The 21,266-nt window shown below is 41.5% G+C and overlaps 2 protein-coding genes across 3 annotated transcripts; one reads left to right on the plus strand and one right to left on the minus strand.

Moving 5' to 3' along the window:
* Positions 1-2,256: 2,256 nt before the first annotated feature.
* Positions 2,257-4,494, plus strand: LOC115665419 (heavy metal-associated isoprenylated plant protein 39). The gene is made up of 3 exons (XM_030587308.2): positions 2,257-2,540; positions 3,090-3,165; positions 3,692-4,494. The coding sequence occupies exons 1-3, from the start codon at positions 2,535-2,537 to the stop codon at positions 4,117-4,119; spliced, it is 510 nt and encodes a 169-aa protein (XP_030443168.1). The 5' UTR covers positions 2,257-2,534; the 3' UTR covers positions 4,120-4,494.
* A 10,750-nt stretch (positions 4,495-15,244) lies between these two features.
* LOC115686962 (1-aminocyclopropane-1-carboxylate synthase-like) lies at positions 15,245-18,481 on the minus strand. Of its 2 annotated transcripts, none has more exons than XM_030612402.2 (4): positions 18,247-18,481; positions 17,943-18,074; positions 17,681-17,841; positions 15,245-16,684 (listed from the first exon to the last, which is right to left on the minus strand). In XM_030612402.2, exons 1-4 carry the CDS (start codon positions 18,415-18,417, stop codon positions 15,673-15,675), a joined length of 1,476 nt encoding a protein of 491 aa, XP_030468262.1. In that variant the 5' UTR covers positions 18,418-18,481; the 3' UTR covers positions 15,245-15,672. The 2 variants fall into 2 exon arrangements, with proteins under 2 accessions (XP_030468262.1, XP_056160406.1); XM_056304431.1 differs by lacking the exon at positions 18,247-18,481 and having other exon boundaries at positions 17,943-18,004; positions 18,049-18,080.
* Positions 18,482-21,266: the final 2,785 nt, after the last annotated feature.

Raw genomic sequence — 21,266 nt, forward strand, 5'->3', positions numbered from 1 at the left:
ACACTATGTCCACTTTGGACCATTTTTTGAGAATTTGACCCCACTTTGGGTACTGATTTGGAATTTTTCTATTGTATTTTGGTGATAAGTTTTAGGACTTCTAGTAAATATATCCCGTGAAGAAATGACGAGGAGTTCAATCATGCTAGGCTGGGCCCCCTATGGATCAAGTCGTACGTAATCAGGTCTGGCTTTATTTATTGTGATCACATACGTCTTGCCCGTTGCCTAACTCAGAATATTAGAGTCACTGTCGCTGGGCGGAGCTATTCGTAGCATTATTCTTTGCGTGACGCGGCAATGCTAAGATCTGTGCGTCGGATTGCATAATGCGGTAGAATTATTTTTTGTATCCGATCGGTCAAAACACAATGAGATCCGCACGTCGCTACCTAAGACAGGGACAATAATTAAAGCCTACGCGTAATAATTCAATCTCTGAAAGGAGGAGTACCGCACGACATGAGGAGATGATATGTGGTATCTCTTCTACATCGACTTGCACGCAGGATCACTTTAATTCGCTAACTCTGCATTAGAGATAGGCGTCACAAGAAGAGAAGGATTAATGTTCACCGGGGTTGCTGACAACAAAAGAAGATTGAAATTCCATCGATGAAAACGAGACACTAATGTAAAAAATACAGATAATAATATAAAATAAGATAATACGCAAGGAGCCTTTCTAGTGGGTACGGCGGCGGCGGCGGCGGCGGCTTCTTGTTTCTGACTCTTGACTTCCTTATCCGGAGGACCCAAATTCGACTTCTTACTCCTCCGAATTTAGGCAAAAAGAGACGCATGAAAGCTCAAATGGCGTCCACGTTCGAAGTATTTCGGCCATGGCTGCGTCAGATTGGCTCGAAGGGTTAGGCACGTTTGAGAGATTTTGACTGCTGGTGCTGGGGACCATTTTGCTGAGGTCCGACTCGCCGGCGGGCCCAACCGGGGCCGTGGAGCCACGCTCCGTGAGCCGGCGGTGTCCGGGGAAATGATCGTCTGAGAAAGAAGCCATCTGCAAAGTTTTGCTACCCACCAAAACCAAAAAGGGCAGATGAGTTTTAGTGCCCAACAAATCATGTCGCTACCAGACCCATTTTTTCAACGAAAAGCTCCATAGCTACCAGATTGATTGCTTGCCCTAACAGGGCCTAAAAAAGTACAAGAAGATGAGAAGAAAGTTCAGTCTGATTGAGGCCAAGCCGAGGGCGGTGAAGGAAAGCAAGAGTGGTGGCCCTAAATCAGAATTTTTTCTTTCTTTTTCCTTCCTTTCATACAAAAAAAAAAAATAGGAAAGAAAGGGAAAAAGAGGATAACCCACATTTGGAATGACTCTAGAGTTCTGGTCTGCACGTTTTCCTTTGCGCTTGTCACTCTGCTCATGAACCTATTACTATCACTGGTAGCATGTATATACACAACCTGAAGCATGTGGTGATGATTCCATGTTGCCTGAATCATGATGAGTAAAGATACAAAATTTCAGTGAATTTTTGACCCATGTTTCGAGATTCTTCTGTGTCCATGCAGCTGATAATGCTGGTGGCATGTGTGAGACTGGTCCTTTGAGGAGGTGAGTATATCACAAGTGGCTGGTGGGACCTTCAAAGGGCCACCTTCGTGGAGGCAGTATGTTATCAGACGATGTATATACGTGGCAGTGATATCTAGCGTAATCGATTAATCTAAGGTGAGTTGCACGTCTATTTGGCATTTAGTAAGATGAGAATCATAACACACGGACAACAATGGTGATTGGTCAGTTATACCACGTCATTGCCGTCATGTGGCGTATCCGTCACATGAAATACTTTCTCATTTAAGCTCGGGCGCAGTTGTTCATTTTGGTGAGGAATGACCGTATGTAATGGAAAAAATATTAAGGCGGTGGAAACTCATGAGCCTCGTATCTCATTTTCAGGGACAATAACAGAACAGAAAGGAAAGGACTGAATTCAAGAACCGTCTTGGGATACAGATGGAGGAAAAACAAAGCGATTAAAAAAGGTTAATATGGTTGGCGGATTAAAAATCCCCTTTTTAACATGTGGAGGAATGTAAGGCATACCAATCAACCCCGAGTGGATCTGAAAGTAGGATACAGGAAAAGGATGGCTCTGTTTCACAGTGCCTTTCAAAATTAAGATTTGATGGACTCCTTCACTTCCCACCCTAATAATACTCACTTCAAACATACGTACGTGCACTCTCTTCTTCTTCTCTCTCTCTCTCTCAACCTTCCTTCTTTTTCTCTCTCCTACTCTGCATTTCTTGTTTTGATCCGGATTTTTGTGGTCACAGCCAGCCATTGAACCCCCCCTCTGTCGATACCTCTCCATTCCTTTTCAACTCCTCCATTATTCCATTACGTCTTCTCTTTACTTTCCACTCAAAACACCCATTTGTTTCTCCCTCTCTCCCTCTCTCTCTCTCTTCTTGTTGTTGTTGGCATTCCACTCCTCTGACTCACTACCAACTTTCTCTCTTCATCTCCAGTCTTGATCTCCGCATACCTTGATAAGGAGGGCATTACAATGAAGGTCTCGTCGTCTCTTCAGAATCTCGAATGTTAAACCTTTTAGTACTTCATTGTTCTTCCTGTTCTTTTTCAGCCGAGGAACCATTTCAAGATTCCTTTTTTTTATTCGGTTGTTCTTGAGTCTGCATGGAACTTTTGTTGGGTTTGCTTTTTGTTTCATCTTCTTTTGAAGGGTTCTGATCCAGGATCTGATATGTGCTCTGTCTTAAATAATATAGTTGCTGATGAAAGGATCCATATTCTTAAAATTCCTAGGAATGTTCTTATTGATTGGTCCTGAGTTATCAGAGAGTTCTTTCTCTGCTGAACGAGTTATGAAAGGGTTCTTTTCAAAAGGTTGATGGCTGTCCAAATTAGAAGCCTTTCTTCTCTTTGATGTTGTGTAATTCGTTAACTGATCAGATATCTGTTTGAGCTATATTATTCTTAATCTGACATTGTTTTACTGAGCTGATCTTCTTTTGGGTTTATTTTTCGTTTGTCATTTAAAACAAGTTGAGAAGGAGAGCTGATTGATGCTGATATGGATCTACTGAAATTATATATGCAGAAGCTCGTAGTGAAGTTGGATCTACAAGATGACAAAGCCAAGCAAAAGGCCATGAAGACAGTCTCTACTCTTCAGGGTTCTTTATCCCCTCTCAAGCTTCCTCTTCTTTAAACTATTTGGTTTGCCTGTTCTCCTCCCTTTAATTTAGACTTTTGTCTTATGAAATGAGCTGGAAAAAGAAAAGTGTGACTTTTGTGAGTTTGCTCGCGTGCTTTCTTCTTTTGATTTTTTTGGAGTTTCTGAGTGAAATAAACTCAAGCATTTTTTTTTTCAATAAATAGAGGTGTGATTTAATTTCAAGCATAAAAAATGGGATCCACATATCTTCACTAGGACCAATTGAGTGGCTCACCAAACCAAATACAGCTTATTTTCAGGGGACTTGGAGCACTTCACGTTGATAATGTCAATCAGAAGCGATTGCTCCTCAATTTTTTCCTTGATTTGTCCAGTCATATTTGTTGGTTTTCTCATGCTACAGTGGATGGTGAACTTAAAAAAGAACCGATAGTTTTCCCTTCTGAAATCTACGGGTACCATCTGTTTAGGCGAGAAACGAAACTGTGATGGAACAATTCATTCACATGAATCTAATCTTCTAGGGATCGACTCCATCTCCATGGACATGAAGGAGAAGAAACTAACAGTGATCGGAACAGTCGACCCAGTGAATGTGGTGAGCAAGTTGCGCAAGTACTGGCAAACGGACATAATCACAGTGGGGCCAGCAAAAGAGCCTGAGAAGAAAGAGGAAGCAAAACCGGAAGAGGCCAAGAAAGAGGAAGCAAAACCGGAAGAGGCCAAGAAAGAAGAAGCGAAACCGGAGGAGGCGAAGAAGGAAGAAGCCAAGAAAGATGAGCCCAAAAAAGAAGAACCCAAGAAAGAGGAAGAGCCGAAGAAGCCTCCGGTGCCTCAGCCTGACCCTGTCCTTGAGCTTGTTAGGGCATACAGGGCGTACAATCCTCAGATGACCACCTATTACTATGTCCAGAGCATGGAGGAGAATCCAAATGCTTGTGTCATCTGTTGATAAATAAAATAAAGAGGAGTTTTTGAGTGGGGGGTTGCTTCAGGTTCTAGCAGGTGATGATGGGAACTGAGTATCATCGGTGTATAGAGAGGCAAACACCCTCGTCTGAGCATGGGTCCGAGGATCGCTGTAGTGTATATAAAGATTGCCTCATTTTTACTTGAGCCTATTCAATGATATGCAGGGAGAATAAATAAAAAATTTTGTGGCCCCATCAGGTATGTAACTCTGGACTCTAGAGTAGTTTTGTTTGATGTATCTTATGGTTGTTATTACTTGGGCACTTACGTGCTAGAGCTAGCTGATCATGTTACATAAATCTGTTAGGGGAATTACACTCAAGTCTAAGATGGTAAAATTTTTGATTTTTTTTAACAGTGTCGACATATCGCAATGTTTTTGTGCTTTCAAACGTATCATTGCCTAGATCGCACTGCTTTTTCAGTATCTAATATGGCAATCCTATGAATACAAGAGTATTTTCATGTAACTTTTTACATTTGTTTCTTTCATCTAACATAAGAGTGTTTGTTGGATGTTGACTAATGCACCTGAAAGAGAGAAAATAAGGCAATGTCTCAACTACCATCTTCACAATGCGATGTCTCAACTACATTGGCAGCATATAGACTCGGCCAGTGTTAAGTAGATTTAAACCATTTTGAATTGAAAATTCCAGACCAAGGCATGACGACGACGACGACTAGCCACAATTCCATTGTCAAACAAGATTGGTATGGCCCATGTTTCTAATGCCGCGTAATCCCAATCTCACATTCTTGTTAACAGTTCATTTCTAGCGTCCCAATGATTTGTGGTTTGCCTCTTTGAAAAGCCGGTTTGTCCTCGATCCATCATAGCTTCTTGTATTGAGAATCCCTGGTGGGTCAGTGTTTCATTAAATGTCTTTATCTTTTCAGAATCTCACCGCCCTTTACCTGTTGCTGATGTGGAGCGACTAATACGGGCATGGTGGGATTTGACGGCGTCATGTTGAATGGACAAAAAGCAAGGCAACTTCTTTAGGGGCCATGCACGAAACTGAAATGGTCGGTCCAAAAAATAGGACAAAAAAACCATCTGGTTTTAATGAGCAGAACAGCGATAACAACATGCCATTTCCTCAGCCAGACACTTCTTTTCGTATAGAAAACTAGGCTCCTCGATAAAAATTAGAAAAATTGCAGCAACTTATTCCTGTTTCTGTACAAATATAACGTGCCATGTGTGGGCTATAGCATGTGACTGAACATGACTCTGCTGATTCATTGATGCTACTTTTTTTGGTCCTGAGTGCCACCACATGGTACGACGTTCATGTAATAGCTCGTCATTGAACACATGACCCCCAACAACTGCAAAAACATATGGTGCTTTTGTCTTTAATCAAACAATCAAGGTTAAAGTAACATATTATATTACAGCATTCTCATTCCTCTTCTCGATTCCTCTTGTCACCATGCCGACATTTCTTAATTTGTTCAAACCGTACTTGTCAGGCGTGAGATGCTGATCTGTAAAGGCGAATTACAGCAACTAAATTGCCTTCTTCTTCTTCTTCTTATTTTCTCGGCAAAGCCCTGTCAATGTTGATGGCTACGTCTGTTCTGAATTTGACATCAGCATTTTCCTGCAATGGGGTTCGCTTTGATCGATCTCACGGTGAAAAGAATAGGCAAGAACCCAACAAAACAGTTGACGAGATCTCTCCACTCAACCAAAATGTCTCTTCTTCGTGTTTGCACGCTATTGACTATTTTGTGCTGGCTTTAAGCAAAAGTTGCAGCTAAATGTTTTGGATATTCACTATCCACGTCATTGCACGATCACTATATGCAGCCGATTGGTTCCAAATCGGATATCAATTTTAAGCGTGTATTGACTGTGGTCGTGAGCTATTTTAGCCTATTTGTTAGGCATTTTTATAGATTTCTTCCTAGTATAGAATCCTTCCTATTGTATATCTCCTAATTAGGGTTGTCATATGTCCTATATATATAACAGGATTGAGCATTGTAAATGTACAGAAAAAATATTCATTGAATACAAAAAGGAGAGTCTTTTTCTACATTGACAATACTAATTCATGCTTCTATCCATTCTAACGATACACTATCCTTAAGATGCTTTCTAGGGTCTACATAGTTTTCCTCCAGCTGTTGAAGTCCAGTAGATCTTGTCTGGTTGATGCCTTAAATGTAGATCACACTTATAAGAAAATTTTCTCATTGCTATCAAGTGACTCATCTTGGTGACTTTATTTCACGTTTGATTTATACGATTCAGATCATGTCGGGTCAAGAGGCAAGCTAGGCCTGGCTTTGCCGGGCCCAATAGGCCGAACCCTTTCTTGGGTCCAAAAACCATCGTCTAAGTCCGGCAATGATTTCAAGAAATCGTTAGCATTACTTTAAACACTTAAAAGAATGAGAGATCCAAGTGGACCAACCGTGCCAAAAAATAGAATTGCTTGTCTAGGGCCAACCCACTTAAAAAAAAATTGAGGGATAATTGCTCAAAAACCTCTTGAACTTTGGTATCGTTGCACAATTATCCCCGAACTTTGAAAAGCAACAGATTACTCCCTCAACTTTGGAGCCGTTGTATGTTAACTTTTGAACACTTTTTTTTTTTGGCCGGAAACTTCTGAAGTTTGAAAAGGTACATGTTACCCTCTTGCCTATAAAACCGTAAAGCATTACTTAAAATGGTTATTCATTTTTTTCACCCGAAAATAACCTACATCACATGACTAATGACATCAAGAAATAGAGAGGATGCATTGTTGATGAAGTTAAGAAAATATAGTAGAGGTCATTTTGGTTAGGAAAACTAAGTTAATCCATTTTCAGGTAAAACTTAACGACTATACGGATGAAAATACTGCAACAAAACTCAAAATTTATGGGTGTAATTCGTTCAAAGTTCGGAGGCTATGATGCAACGGTGCCAAAGTTGGGAGGGTAATTTGTAACTTTTCAAAACTAGGGAGCAATTGTGCAACAATGTCAACATTCAGGGTTAGTAGGGCCCCCACCCGGACCCACCAATTGGGCCAATCCGGCCCGTGATGACTCAGCCCCAATTGACCGGTCAACTCCCTCCGTTTGACCTTGGGATGAAATGAGCCTTATGCCAAATTAGGGCTTTAGCTCTAAAACTTCCCCAATGAGCATTAATCTGGAGACTCTAATTGCAAACTAATTGCACTTTATCCACATAAGGCTCAATCATATGCTCAGGAGACAATTGCACCGGAGTTCGCTGAGGTGTGGGGTGTGCCACGTAGGACGGCCGGCGATGACTGGACCGCCATGTCAGCGATTTCCGGGTGAGAATTGATCGGAGTGACTGCATTATATCTTCGCGTGAAGGTTTAGGATTAAACTGGCAAAATTGAAAGGTTTAAGACTGAATCGATATATCCGTATAATAGATTTGGGACTGATTGGGTAATTTTCCCTTTTCCTTTGTGCGCTTCCCATTTTGGATCGCGTCAAGGCCTGCGCGTGGCGCCAGTTCCTCATCATTCATCGTGCACAGAAACGAGCTGACCCTTCTACATGAAAGGGCGAGAAGAGAACGATCATCGTGCACAGAAACAGCCCCGCACGGCAAGGAAGAACACTAGGCAGGAACGGAGATGTTGTTCGTCAGGTCTTAGCATGTTTACGTGCGTGACGCAATCGAACGTGAATTGCCCCTTCCGTGCTCCCCAAGGGCGACCACCTGCGGTGCCCACTTGCTTTGCCCGTCCGACCACGGTGACTCAAAATCAAAGCCCGCCGTCTCTTTCACATTCCGAAAAGGCAAGTTTGGTGTCCATGCTTTGCTCTCGGTCTGAAAAAGGTAAAGATTACACGTCGTTCGTTTGGCGAAACATTAGGCACCCTTTTGTCGAAGTGTGGATTTGATCCGATCTCCTTATTTCGACAAGAGTGCCATAATCGATTGAATACATGACGGGGACAGATCGACATGGTTGGTCTGATGTATATCATGGGGGATTGTCCTTTTCAATCGAAGTAAACTTGCGATTGGCTTGGTGTAGGTACTAAGACATTCTAGCGACGCTTCAAACGTTTGCGATTGTTAGCGATTGAATAAGCTCAATCGCTTCCGCTCTGGCTGACTCGGCGTCGAGTGTACGTACATGAGTGGGGGGTGACAGGAAGGAATTTCACATTTGATGTCCGGAGATGAAAGAAGCAATCGATGATACCTAATTTTGCTCATAAAATGACTTAGACTTTTGAGTGAAAATAGATCAAACTTATTGGCTCCTTCCGGGATCTACTTCCTCTAACACTCATGTTCTAAGAATCTAAGCCGCTGCCGACTTCATGCGGGACATTAATTCTGTTATAATATTAACTAATGTGTAAGTTAACCCGGATCTTGCAAATTAAGTCAATTGCGAAATTACCAAAGAAATAACCAGGAGCATAAAGGACAACTAAGATTTACGTGGTTCGTTCCGATGTATCGGTACCTACATCCACGAGGAGAGCCACCAGCAAATAATTCACTAATAATCGGAGAATCCAAATTACAATCGCTCACTCACACGCTCGAGTGTTTTTCGCAACTAGATTAAACCCAAATCCCAAGTGTTTACAAATAAACAACTTGAATGGATATAAAAGACTCACGGCATAAATTCACATATTCGAACGTGGCTTCGTTCTTCGTGTGCCGGCCACTCGAGGAGAGTTACTGTACTCTTATTTTGAAACCCACGTTCTGCTCCAAGGGAAGAGCTACTGTGCGGTCACTATTCCCTCAACCTCACTTGCGGCTAGACTTGATGAGCAGAGGGAAGAAGACCCACAACTTTCTTTTCTCTGTTTTGTGCGGCTCCCCTCCTGATAGAAGGACCTAGGGCTAGTCTAGGGCTCAAAACAAAGAAGACCATATATCTTTTCTGTTTTCTATTTTTTTTTTCTAATTTCCCTTGGGCCCCACTTGTCTTTCTTTTGCAAGCCCATGAGTATAAGGTAAAGTCCACTTAGGGCCCGTTTGGTAACGTGCCAAATAGTAAAAAATTCTGTTCTTTTGTTCTCAGAAATAGTTTGGGAACAGAAATGCGTTTGGTAAATTTTTTATTCCCCGGCACATTTTTACAAAAATTTATGTCCAGAAACAATTTTGGAGGAGAAACAAGAAACAAAAAAAACTAGCTTCTTGTTTCTCGGCACAGAAATAAGAAACAATTTTGGAAGCGCTGAGCTTCCAAAATAAGAAACAATTTTGGAATCACTTTTTACTCCTCTCCTGCTCAAAGCTCGTTCTACTGTGCTCCTTCACCACTGCTGCTCCTTCACCCACGAGGCTGCTCCTTCACCGACACCGACGAGGCTGCTCCTTCTCGTTCGAGGTAAGTTCTTGCTGATGACTTGCTCCTTCTGCTCCTTCTCGTTCGACGGCGCTCGCTCGAGCAACCATCGCCGATCTGGGCAAGGGCTCACTCGAGCGAGCGCCGCCCTCGCCGGTCTGGGCGACGGCAAGTTGGAGCGAGTGGGCAAGGGCTGCGCTCGCTCGAGCTCGCCGTCGCCCAGACCGGCGAGGGCGGCGCTCGCTCGAGTGAGCCCTTGCCCAAATCGGCGACGGCGAGGCTCGAGCGAGCGCTAGCCTCGCCCATCTGGGCTCGCTCTCGCTAGAGCGACCACCGCCCTCGCGAATCTGGGCGAGGGCGCGGTCGCTCGAGCGAGGCCGCGCTCGCTCGAGCCTCGCCGTCGCCCAGAGATCGGCGAGGGCCGTGCTCGCTTGAGCGAGCCCTGGCCCAGATCGGCGATGGTTGCCCAAGCGAGCGCGTTCGCGGCCCTCGCCGATCTGGGCGTCGGCGAGGCTCGAGCGGGCGCTGCCCTCGCCCATTTGGGCTCCTTCTCGCTCGAGCGACCACCGCCCTTGCGAATCTGGGTGAGGGCCGCGCTCGCTCGAAGTTGTTTTATGCAACTATGGTGATATGGTGTTGGTCATTGGTAATTGTCTCGTGTTAATTTTCTGTTGCTTTTCACAACGGCGATCCTTTTGCATTGGGGTGGTGATTTTCATTTACTAAATGGTTATTCTGTTTTTTTTATCAGATTGAACAAGCTAATTGGTGATTAGTCAATTTGAGTAGAAGTTCGTTACGCCTGGATTCAGCTCCATGCTTCTGTCCAGTGCTTTCTATTATTTGTCCAAGTTGATTCGCAAAGGTAAAATCCTCACCTGTGGTTATCGCAAAGGCAGACTTTCTTGTGGTTATTCATGGTGGACAATCTGTATTTGTTTTGTAGGTGCATTATATTGTGCAGTATGCGCATAAGAAGACCATTAGGAGTATTAACATTCTAGTGTCTAGGCAAGCATATTGAATTTGCATTGCTGTTTGGGTGTACTTTTCAATAGTTGTCAGTGAGCAAGCTTGTTGTATCTGAATTATCCTTACAGTGAGTTATATGTTGACAATAACATCACGCTCCGCAGAACATCCAAGCATATCACTAGTCAAGAAGTTGTATGTATTGTAAATGTTCTTTGGAGTCAGATACCCTGCACCTTATCTTCTACTGTCGTCTCTGCATGTTTTGTCATCATCAAGAAGCTGTATGTATGGACTGCCGAGGTTTTATTCAAAATTGATTCCTGGGTGCGTGTGTAACATCCGAAGAAGCACCATATAATAAATGATCTTGTTCGTGTCAACTTCCATACCTTATAATCTCCCTTAGTTCTTGTGTCGAGTGGCGTCTCCTGTCGCTCTTCCTGGCCCCTTCCTCCTCGCGTATTTTGCTTCTAGCGATCTGCTCGCTCGGGTCGTTCGAGTAATTTGTAAGCAGGTCGTGTTCCTATGGGTCCTTCGATGGAGGAAAAGCTTGAAAAGCTTTATTGATCAGCATCCGACGAACTGTGGGAACATCATCTGACTAGTGATATGCTTGGATGTTCTGCGGGGCGTGATTTTTTTCTCTTCTCTTATCTTTACATGACTATGTTATTGATTTAATGCATGACTCATATGATTCTCAATCTAGCAAGGTTACATGGCATCTCAAAAAGAGATATTCAATGCAAAGTGGACTGAGCCTTTAACCAACATGTTTGTAAGTTTGTTGGTTGAGGAGGTCAAAAAGGGAAATCGCACATCTTCTACTTACAATAAAGTTGGGTGGAATAATATACGGACTGAATTCATTAAACAGTCAGGATACCAATATACCCTAGTTCAGTTGAAGAACAAGGTGAACAAACTAAGGAAACAGTATGGTAGTTTTAGAAGCTTCTTCCGCAATCTGGATTTGGCTGGGATAATGTGAATAAAACTGTTGTTGTCGACGATCCAAGTATTTGGGAATCTCACATCAAGGTATCTTTTAACTTTTGATTATTTTGATTTCATTGTATATGTAAGTTTGATTATTTTATCCTTTAACTTATTGTAATTGCATGTTGTGCTCTCCATTATTACATTCGTGAGGAGGACAAGATGGACAAAAACTTTTCCCATTATGGAGATCCAGACTACCCATTTGGAGCTAGAGAAGTGGAGGTTGCGGATGATACACCACTTGAGCAAGCAGCTGAGATAAACATGCTTAGGAAAAGTATTGCAAATAAAATGGCAAGGGATTACAATCTGCCTGAGATTCCATGATTTGTGTTTCTGAATTTTGTAATATTATTTTTAAATACTACATGACGATGGGAGAGGATCCTTACATGTACTTTTGTCATTTCCTTTTGTTTTATTACATGTACTTTACTGATGGTATGACATGAGTCGATCAACGAAAAATCTAGTAACTCAAGGTGCAATTTTAGTCCAGTCAAAATTGTTTATACAAGATTGCTTAGGTAGTTGCTTAGGGGGAAGTTGGACTTACATAAGTTTCTGCCAGCACTTCTTTGTGATACCTAAAGTTTTAACTAATAAAACATCCACAAAAATTTTCTCCATAATGAAAAAAAGGAAAAGGATTTAGATAAGATTCATCTTAAAGTCTTCAATACAAGCACTCACCTAATATTTGGATTTGGAGTAATGTTTCCATTCTAATTCCAGGTTCTTCGATAGGAGCAAAAATACGGTAAAGTCAAAATACGGTATACACTGCTAGGAGTGATAGAGGGAAGAGTTTGTACCAACTATATACCATGTTTATACATAGCACCATGTTTCCTTCACTTACAAGAAAAAAATAAAATTGGTAAGTGCTCCATGAGAATTAATACCAAGTTTTAAAAAGCACTTCAAAAAAATTTAGAATAGAAATTTTCTGCAGTTTCCAAACGCATTTATGTTCTTTTTCTATTCCAGGAATAGAAATTTTGGACAGTTACCAAACGTCTTCAAATGCTCAGAAATTGTTTCCGGGCACAGAATAAAAAAAAATCATTTCTGTTCAGAAATAGTTCCCGGGCACAGAATGGTTGTCATGCACACCCTTATTGACCATAAATATAAATATATCAAATAAGCGTGCCCCCTCTATTTTGTCTTTTAATGCACAAGTGCGGATTCCGTAAACGGTTCAAACTCCTCGAGACATAATTCAACAAATTCGACATTAAAGCATGGTTGTCCATTGCAATAGACATAGGGTGCACGTCGATTTCTGTCTTGGTTCTACACGATTTTCGTTAATTATAGGTTCAACCTGTTTAACTTACCAGTGGCTTTCCCTTGTAATGTTTACTAGGAATTTTCGCCTTGGTTCTATTTTGTAATTAATTTATTATTAATGTAATCGTTATTTGCCTAGGCCAAAGGAAAAACTGCGTTACTGATAAACAATAAGAAGGAAAAATTGTGTGTGTGTGTGTTTTTTTTATTTTCCAAAATATGAATGCAACTAGTTGAGAATTATGATGACAAAAAAATGTAATATTCTGTACATTATCAAGTGAGGAGTACACGAGCCCATTTATAGGTTTTATATGACGACTATCTAAAGTATCAAAATATTCGGTACAATCAATTAGTATCAATCAAGAGATTTATAAATCCTAAATATATCTCTAACATCCCCCTCAAACTTAAGATGATGTGAAAGATGTCAAATTGAGTTTGGAGAATAGATTTAGAAAATGCCCAAGTGGATATGTCTTAGTGAGGATATCAGTACTATTCAGCTAATGAAGTAGAGACAAGTAGAGCGATGCCGTGAAGAACGTGATATCGGATGAAATGACACTCTATTTCAATGCGCTTGGTGCGTCCATGGAAAACATCATCATGTGCAATTTGGATAACACTTCGGTTGTGGCAGTGAATGATTGTTCCGCTATGATGACACACTCCCATGTCTTCTTGTAGCCACCGCAATCATAGTAACTTCGATATCATATTAGCGAGAGCTTAATATTATGATCCTGTACTAGAGCGAGCAACAGTGGTTTGGTTCTTGCTACGCAATGAGATAAGTGAGTTGCCCAAAAAGAAACAGTAGCTTGTAGTGGAGCAACGATTTTGAGGGTCACCAACCCAGCCAACGTCAAAATAAGCTGTCAACTCCAATATAAAATGAGCAAAATAGTGAAGGCCATGAAATAACGTACCCTTGACGTAGTGAAGTATTGAACAATTTGAAGACTGCAGCAAAATGAGTTGTATGAGGTGTGGTCATATACTGACCAACAATGCGAACAACATAGGCGATATCAGGACGAGTAACAGTGAGATATATAAGACTACCAATCAACTGCTGATAAAGTGTAGGATTCGGAAGAAGAGTTCCATCAATGCCATTGAATTTGACGTTCTACTCAATGGGAGTGGAAGCAATCTTCTTATTGGTGAGGTTAGCTCGAGAAATAAGATCAGTGGCATATTTTGCTTGAAAGATAATAACTAGAAGCATCAGACGCAACCTCCAAGCTTAGAAAATAGCTGAGTCGCCCAAGATCTTTCATTTCGAAATGTTTACTGAGATATTGCCGGAGTTTGGTAATGTCAGTTTGATCATCGTCAATAATAACCATATCATCCACATATAAAAGCAGCATAATATATGCATGATGAGTATGCCGAACAAAGAGACCACGATCCTAAGAATTGGATTTAAAACTAAGAGATTTTATGGTTCAGCTAAACTTGGAATACTATGCACGGGGAGCCTACAATGCTTGACGTAATCGGCACACTTTATTAGATGAATGAGTGTATCTAGAAGAAGGTACCATATAAACTTCTTTTGTGAGATCGCAAATGAGAAATGCATTTTTAACATCCATTTGAAATAGAGGCCAATGCTTAACAGCGGCAAAATCAAGAAGACTACGAATAGAAATAAGACGAGCAATAGGAGTAAAGATCTCATCATAATCAATACCATACTCTTGAGTAAAGTCTTTTGTTACTAGTCGAGCTCTATAGCGATCCACGCTACCTAGAGAGCCGATACGGAGAAAATAGAGCCAAAAAATGGACTTAGCATGCCAAAATGAAAATGATCGTACATGTCAGAAATGCGATGGAATCGGTCCGGCCAGTCTGAGCTGAATCGGTCAACGCAACGTGGTCAGCGGTAAGAGATGACGCGGCTGATGATGTCAGCACGTGTGGAGGGCCCATGGCGTGTGGATCCCACGCGGGAGCTTCTGGCGGCGCCTGAGGGCATGTGCCGTGAAATTTCATGAGATGCCTCAGCAAAGAGCAATGAGTCGTGCGTTGGTGTTTGTTTTTGTAAATACTCGGCACTAGATTTCCAAATCACTGCTAAACAGCGGCAAGCTCCTCGGTCCAAGACGCGGCGGCGCGTCTGGTGGCTTCCAGCATTTGTTGGAGACGAAATTTTAGGGTTTGGATCATTTGAGGGCGGCGAGTCTGATGATGGTGTCAGTGTTTCGAAATGAGCAGTGGAACTATGCCGGACAACAACTGAAGGTTTCGGTCTTGGCGTAGAACTAGGAGCGACAAGGCTAGTGCGGTTGGCGTCGTGGCCACCACCATGAAGAGACACGACCAATGCGGTTGGCTTACTAAATAGACTCGATGGACGCTTCATTAAAAAACAATGGCTCTTATACCAAGTTGAGAATTACGATGATAGAAAAGTATAATATTTGGTACATTATCAAGTGAGGAATACACTAGCCTATTTATAAGCTTTATATGACGACTATCTAAAGTAACAAAATATTTAGTACAATCAATCAGTATCAATCAAGAGAAATATAAATCCTAAATATATCTCTAACACAACTTTTGCCTCTCACGCTGAAATACTGCAAAATAAGATAATACGAGGATAACATAAATTTGAAATAAAACACATACTTCATTAATGAGATACGAATACATCAAATATTTCGACCAAACAAAAAAAATACATCAAATAATCTGAACCAGGGATTCTTCCCCATGGGACTAGGACAAGCAGAAGGACGGATCTGTTTCTAGGAATGAAACGCTTAAAGGTTCCACGAAAAACCTGACACGGCATCCAAGCAAATGGGAAAAAGAATTGGTTGGTCACAACTCAATTCCTAATAGTTTGGGAAAAACTTATTCTACGGAATGGTTAAGAATACTCCACTAAATAACAGAACAAAGCAAATATGGCCACTCTATGTCCTCGCTCGAACCAGTGGCGAGTGAGGCACTGGTGAGTGAGGGGACATTCTCTGGTGAGGAGACATCAAGCTCTCATCACATTTGCTGGACGTAAAACTCAGCCTGAGATTCGTGTTTCGCCAATGCTTCTTCTTCAACAATTTCTTGTCATCAGCATTTTCACTGCGCTTAGACACAAACTCTCTAATCCTCTTAAGCGCGACTTCCACTGTGTGATCATCCATATTCGCGAAGCAAACCCTGAAAAACCCGGGCTCCGGGCAATGGAAAGAGGACCCAGGTGATACATTGAGCTTCACATCCTCTATGATCACCCTCCACAGCTTCATCTCGGCGTCGAGCGTTGGTACTTTCATAAGGTGACGCAAATCCATCCACAGGAAAAGACCGGCGTTCCCTTCCAAGCAATGTATATTCGCTTGCTTGAGTCCTTTGACAAAGTGACCGTGCCTCTTGGCCAATCTCCTTGGGCTCTCTTCTAGGAATTTCTCTATAAAGACCTCATCGGAGAGCATGGAAGCAAGCAAATGCTGAGACTGCGAAGAGACCAACCCGAAACTCGACATTTTCCTTGCGCACTGGACCACTTGATCATTGTAGGAATAGATTATGCCAACGCGAAAGCCAGGGAGCCCCATGTCCTTGGACAAACTGTAGATAATGTGGACAAGATTGGGATTGCATTCGGTCTCCTGCATTACTTCCGAGATGCTCGTGAAGGCCGGGGAATTGAAGACCGAGGCCGAGTATATTTCGTCGCAGACCATGTGGAGGTTCTTTTCGGAAGTGAAGCTCAACAGGCTGGTGAGTGTTTCTCTGCTCAAAGTGATTCCGAGCGGGTTTGATGGATTTGTTAAGATCACTCCTTTTACGTTGATGTTGGCTTCTTTGGCCTTGGTGTATGCTGATTCTATCTGTGCCAGGGTTACTTGGAAGTTGTTGGAGCTGTCGCAGTCAACCGGAATTATCCGTACGCCAGTGCGCCATCTTAGGTCCCTATCAAATCTGAGGGAAAAGAATATGAAAACCAGAGACGAGTACATGAGAATTACATCATAGGACAAGTATACGTGAGAATAAACATACTTAGTAAGTATCGTGACAAGCTTTAAAAATTGTTAAGTGGTCAGCGTCAAACTTCTCCAAGAACCAACGTTGAAATTACCAAGCGTGAAAATGTGAGAAAGTTGGTGGAAATGTAGCGAAGAATTCATAGTAAAATATGTTAAACAGTATCAATATCTAATGAAAGATTATATGACAAAAAGCTACGTTGCAAGAGGAGAATTTCAACTTTTTCTTCTTTGGGAGAAGGAGGTCTTCTAAAAGTTTGGTAAAATTTGGGGGAATTGATTTTGGACGACTTGGAAAATTTAGGGTGTCGGGTTAAATTTTTTTTCCATCTTTATGTTCCATCTCTGGCTGCAGTGGTTAGCAAAAATGAACGTGGTTGTCAAGTTTGAATGTTATTGGAATTAATTAAGTCATGAGTTCAAGCATGCGGAAGATTTGGTCTGGGTCCACTCTATTCTGCTATAATAAGCTCATCAGGATGCGATATCTCTATCGTATTTCTCTGCTTGACCAACCTTACGATTGCTACCAAGTATTATTGGCATTTACCATTGCTTTGACCTGATCAAGTTCCCAGGTCAAAGCAGCGACTTTTCTAGACTTGGAAATATTGATCTCTCTTAGTCACGGACGAAGCAATTCCTAGCGGAATCTGAGGCACCATTTGGGCAAGGATAATTTCCTAGGACTTGAATTCTGAAGCTTTCCTCTTTTGTTCCCATTCGATTCAGATGAGCTGTGCACCAGAACTTACTTTTCTTCGATGACTATTTGCCAGCTTGATTTTCTGCAGAGTTTCATTAATTTTACCATTCATAGACCCTACTACATATTTTTCGGATTACTCATTGAGGGCTATACGTGAGTTAACTACTTACATAAAATAATATATAGAGCAGAAGACGAGATGGGAGCATGAATCCTTACGCTGGATAATACGGGGAAGGAACGAGGAAAGCATCACCAGGATCAGCCAAGCAAAAAATGAGCGTCTCGCTTGCTCCAGTCGCTCCACCACTCATAACGATATGATTCGGGTCAAATGTCGACTTGCCGCGTCGGACCCTTCCCATGAACTTGGCGACGGCCTGAGAGACGCAATATAATGCCCTTCTAGTAAGTAACAAAGGCCTATCATTTCCTTTTAATTAGAGAGACAATGTTTACTCTTTGGCTGCCTACAACTTACTTGTCTGAATTCCAGGAGGCCGTGATAGTCCTGGAAAATGGCAACGTCCTTGAACTTGCCAACCCCATCGGAAGTGCAAATGGATGCTGTAGGATTGTTCTTTATCCACTCTTCTATCAGATCGAAGCAAAGCTGCAAACGATGAGGCAAAAGATGGTGAAAATGGGTACCATTAACAAAGTTGTGAAGCCATGTGTGTGAGAGTGTGCGAATGGGCAATGTATGCTACTGTCTTACGGCAACGTCATATATATCATCACTGAAAGCTGATTATTATAACAAAGAGCTTTTGCCACTACCAGACCTGATTCTCGGCAAGACCCATCTGAATGACTCCATCAGGATTCTGAGTTGGGTGAAAGGGGTTCTGATCGTATGCCTTCCATCCGTCAAAGTATGGAGAATCCTCACCATGCCCGTCATTCCTGGCAATCTTCGAGAGCGACTCGTGTGTTTTCTCACTTGCGAATTCCATTGATGTCTGTATGTTAAAACTGTTTTCCTTACAGAATAAGAGCTGAACTACACTTTAGTCAGTTCTCAATCCTAGGACAATCTTGAGAGATAATACCGGAGATTGCCCCCTATTTATAGGCAGCGGATCATTTACATGGCGAGCCCATGCGAAAGATGAAAGAAAATTCCACTATTCAATTCAAAGGAGTTGTTGGAAGATCAAGCGTAATTGCTTGCGTGTCTTCTATGACTTCATGGAGACAAATAGGCCAAAGTCAAGTGAAAAGAATCTTGCATGTTCGTAATCTAGTGCTGATTGGACAAAAAAAAAAAAGGTTGGCGATGAAATCATCATGCTAAAATAGTCAACGCAAAGGTGTTAGGGAGATCATTTGTGAATAAGGAATAAACTTTTGGATTTGATATTGTTACAAAATATTAGAACCAGGCTTCCGCATTGATCCTTCATGCCCTAGGTTTATTTCGCATATACGCGACTCCAAATTCTTCATTTTCACAGGCCTTTGTTCGTCGGTTTTAGATCGTGTACATGAGTGTGTTTTAGCTTATTATTGCACGTCACTTGACTATTCCATGTGCCTTTCATCCCTACAATTTTAGACTTGCTTACACGTGAGAGGAGATGTTAAAAAAAAGAAAGTATACCGCATCACTTGACTATTATATTCGATTGGGCCTTATAAGATATATGTAATTTCCTTCAACCTAATAATTTGAGCTTTTGGGTTGAACGTTTAAAAAATTTCCTGAACTTTTCATATATAGAAATGGTATGCTAAATGACGAGAGGGGTGTGACTATGGAAATTTGAGACCCGAAGCAGGATATATTCGGGATGATTGGCTTTATCTCAAACTCGTCACGATAACACTCAATCATTCTCCAAACCTGTCCTAGATCAGCCACTAGTTTGGCATAAAACTCCAAAGCCAAATCAATAGAATAGTCAGATATCCATGATTCAGATGAAACCTGCGATAGTATTATTCAAACAACAAGTTATCTCGCGCAAAATATGTTATAAATCACAACCATATATCAAAATGGTTGTAGATCTTAAACATAAGATTGTAAAAAGTTTAACATCAACAATCATAAAAATTTAAGATCTAAACTAGAAAATTAAGCTTGAAATGATGGTTATTCGTCTCGTAGCAAAATAAATAGAGAAATAAATAAACCAACGATAGGCTTTAATTGATAGTGTGCTGTAGGATTTACAAAAATTCTAAGCAATTTAAGTTTTTCAAAAGAGTGAGAACAAGAGTTGCTTTGTACATGTTGAAATATTCCATATCGCTTAACAGTGAGTCTTATACGTTCTTATATACACATGATCTCCATTTAACAGGTGTGAAATTCTTTGAGTTTCGTGAATCGAATCTAATCACGCGCAATAATGTCAAATACTCGAAATCCATGTAAGACCTACATAGGTTGAGACAGGATGGAGAAGTCGAGTACTTCATGGCTTTACCGTGATAAGCATTTTTCCTCAGGAGAGGGCGGGGAATTTCCACAAAACATGTGATAATGGTGCTACTGGTATCAGAGAAGCTTCGCCTTGAAGAACCAGGAGATTCAGACTTTGAAAGTTGCAAAGACCAAAAAAGGTAGCCGGTGAACGTCTTTGTGGGCGGTTCGTGGCTGTTTCCACAAATATAGTCACAACGCATGCCAGAACTGGAACCTTGGAATCCCCAGGGACCAAAAAGCAAAATCTCACTTGGGTTTCCCTGCCACACGAAAATGCTTCACGTGGTCCCCAACGCGTGCTGCCGTCTCTCTATAATTGCGTGTATAAACGTCCTGCTTCTCCAAAAATGGTCAAGTCAAATCTCGAGTTCAGTGATTGGATACACGTGTGCGAGTTGTGTTAGAAAAGTTCCGCGTTGGAGAATTTATGTAGCGTGAAGCTAGTAATATATCTTAGTTGACCCATAACTCATTAGCTTAAACTTTTGAGTGGAGGTGGGTCCAACTGAATATATTGACGGGCTCGGATTTCAACTCCTTCTTGACAATCTCCTCAGACCAAAGGTATCGGGCTTGTGCGCACTAGGCGAAAGGTATCGGGCTTTTACTGTGCGCTCCCAACATCCACCGCACAAAATCTTTGACAGAAATCAGTTAAATGACTCATTGAACTGTCTTGAGCAAAACCCTTTAGCTGATTGGTCTCTCTTCCGTCCATCCCAAGTTGCTTCACCCCTCACAAGATTGAAAAAAAAACGTGTATTTGTAACTGGGTTTCCCTATAGAGGTGTGAAGAATTCAAATCCAGGTTGAAACGATTATGGTTGTGTCCCTCAGAATGGGAGGGTCACATGTCCTGCCAGTGCCAAATACCGACCGACCGACCAACGAGGATCATGAGCTCGTCCTCTGCTCTCTTAACATGTTTCCATCTTCCATCTTCCATCTTCCATTTTCCATATTCCGTACTTCACTGTCTGATTGTGCATGCACTAAGCTCATAAATTCAGTAAAGTGTCGCTAATTGGAATAAAGCAGTTCACATTAATTGTTATGTAAACAAGTGGCTTGGACATAGTATAGGATACAAGAGATACATCGAGCACCATAATTACATGGGAAAAGTATAAAAAAAAAAGTCCAAACTCTATTGTACTTAATCAATTCAATCAGAAATCTTTCAACTGTGCCAATTTTTTTTTGATCAAATAATTGTGCCAATTAAGTCTTAAACATTTTGACGATTTGCCAATATAATTCATCTGGCTAATTTTGGCCGAAAATCGTTGACATGGATGCCAGCTGCCCTACGTGATATGGCCGTGCTAACGTGGATAATTTTTAGTTTTTTTAATAATTTCTTTTGTTTTT

The sequence above is a fragment of the Syzygium oleosum genome, unplaced genomic scaffold (genome assembly GCF_021117445.2).
Source record: "Syzygium oleosum isolate NSW1041296 unplaced genomic scaffold, Sole_v2.1 Sole_v2.32, whole genome shotgun sequence".
Taxonomy (NCBI): Eukaryota; Viridiplantae; Streptophyta; class Magnoliopsida; order Myrtales; family Myrtaceae; genus Syzygium; species Syzygium oleosum.

Bases quoted from the DNA above. Each gene is read 5' to 3' on its own strand.
- LOC115665419 (XM_030587308.2), top strand. The intron at 3,166-3,691 runs GTTCTTTATCCC...CTAATCTTCTAG, and splicing joins GACAGTCTCTACTCTTCAGG to GGATCGACTCCATCTCCATG.
- LOC115686962 (XM_030612402.2), bottom strand. From the start codon at position 18,417: ATGGAATTCGCAAGTGAGAAAACACACGAGTCGCTCTCGAAGATTGCC. The intron at 17,842-17,942 runs GTAAGTTGTAGG...TGCGTCTCTCAG, and splicing joins GCCTCCTGGAATTCAGACAA to GCCGTCGCCAAGTTCATGGG. The intron at 16,685-17,680 runs GTAAGGATTCAT...CTTTTCCCTCAG, and splicing joins CCTTCCCCGTATTATCCAGC to ATTTGATAGGGACCTAAGAT.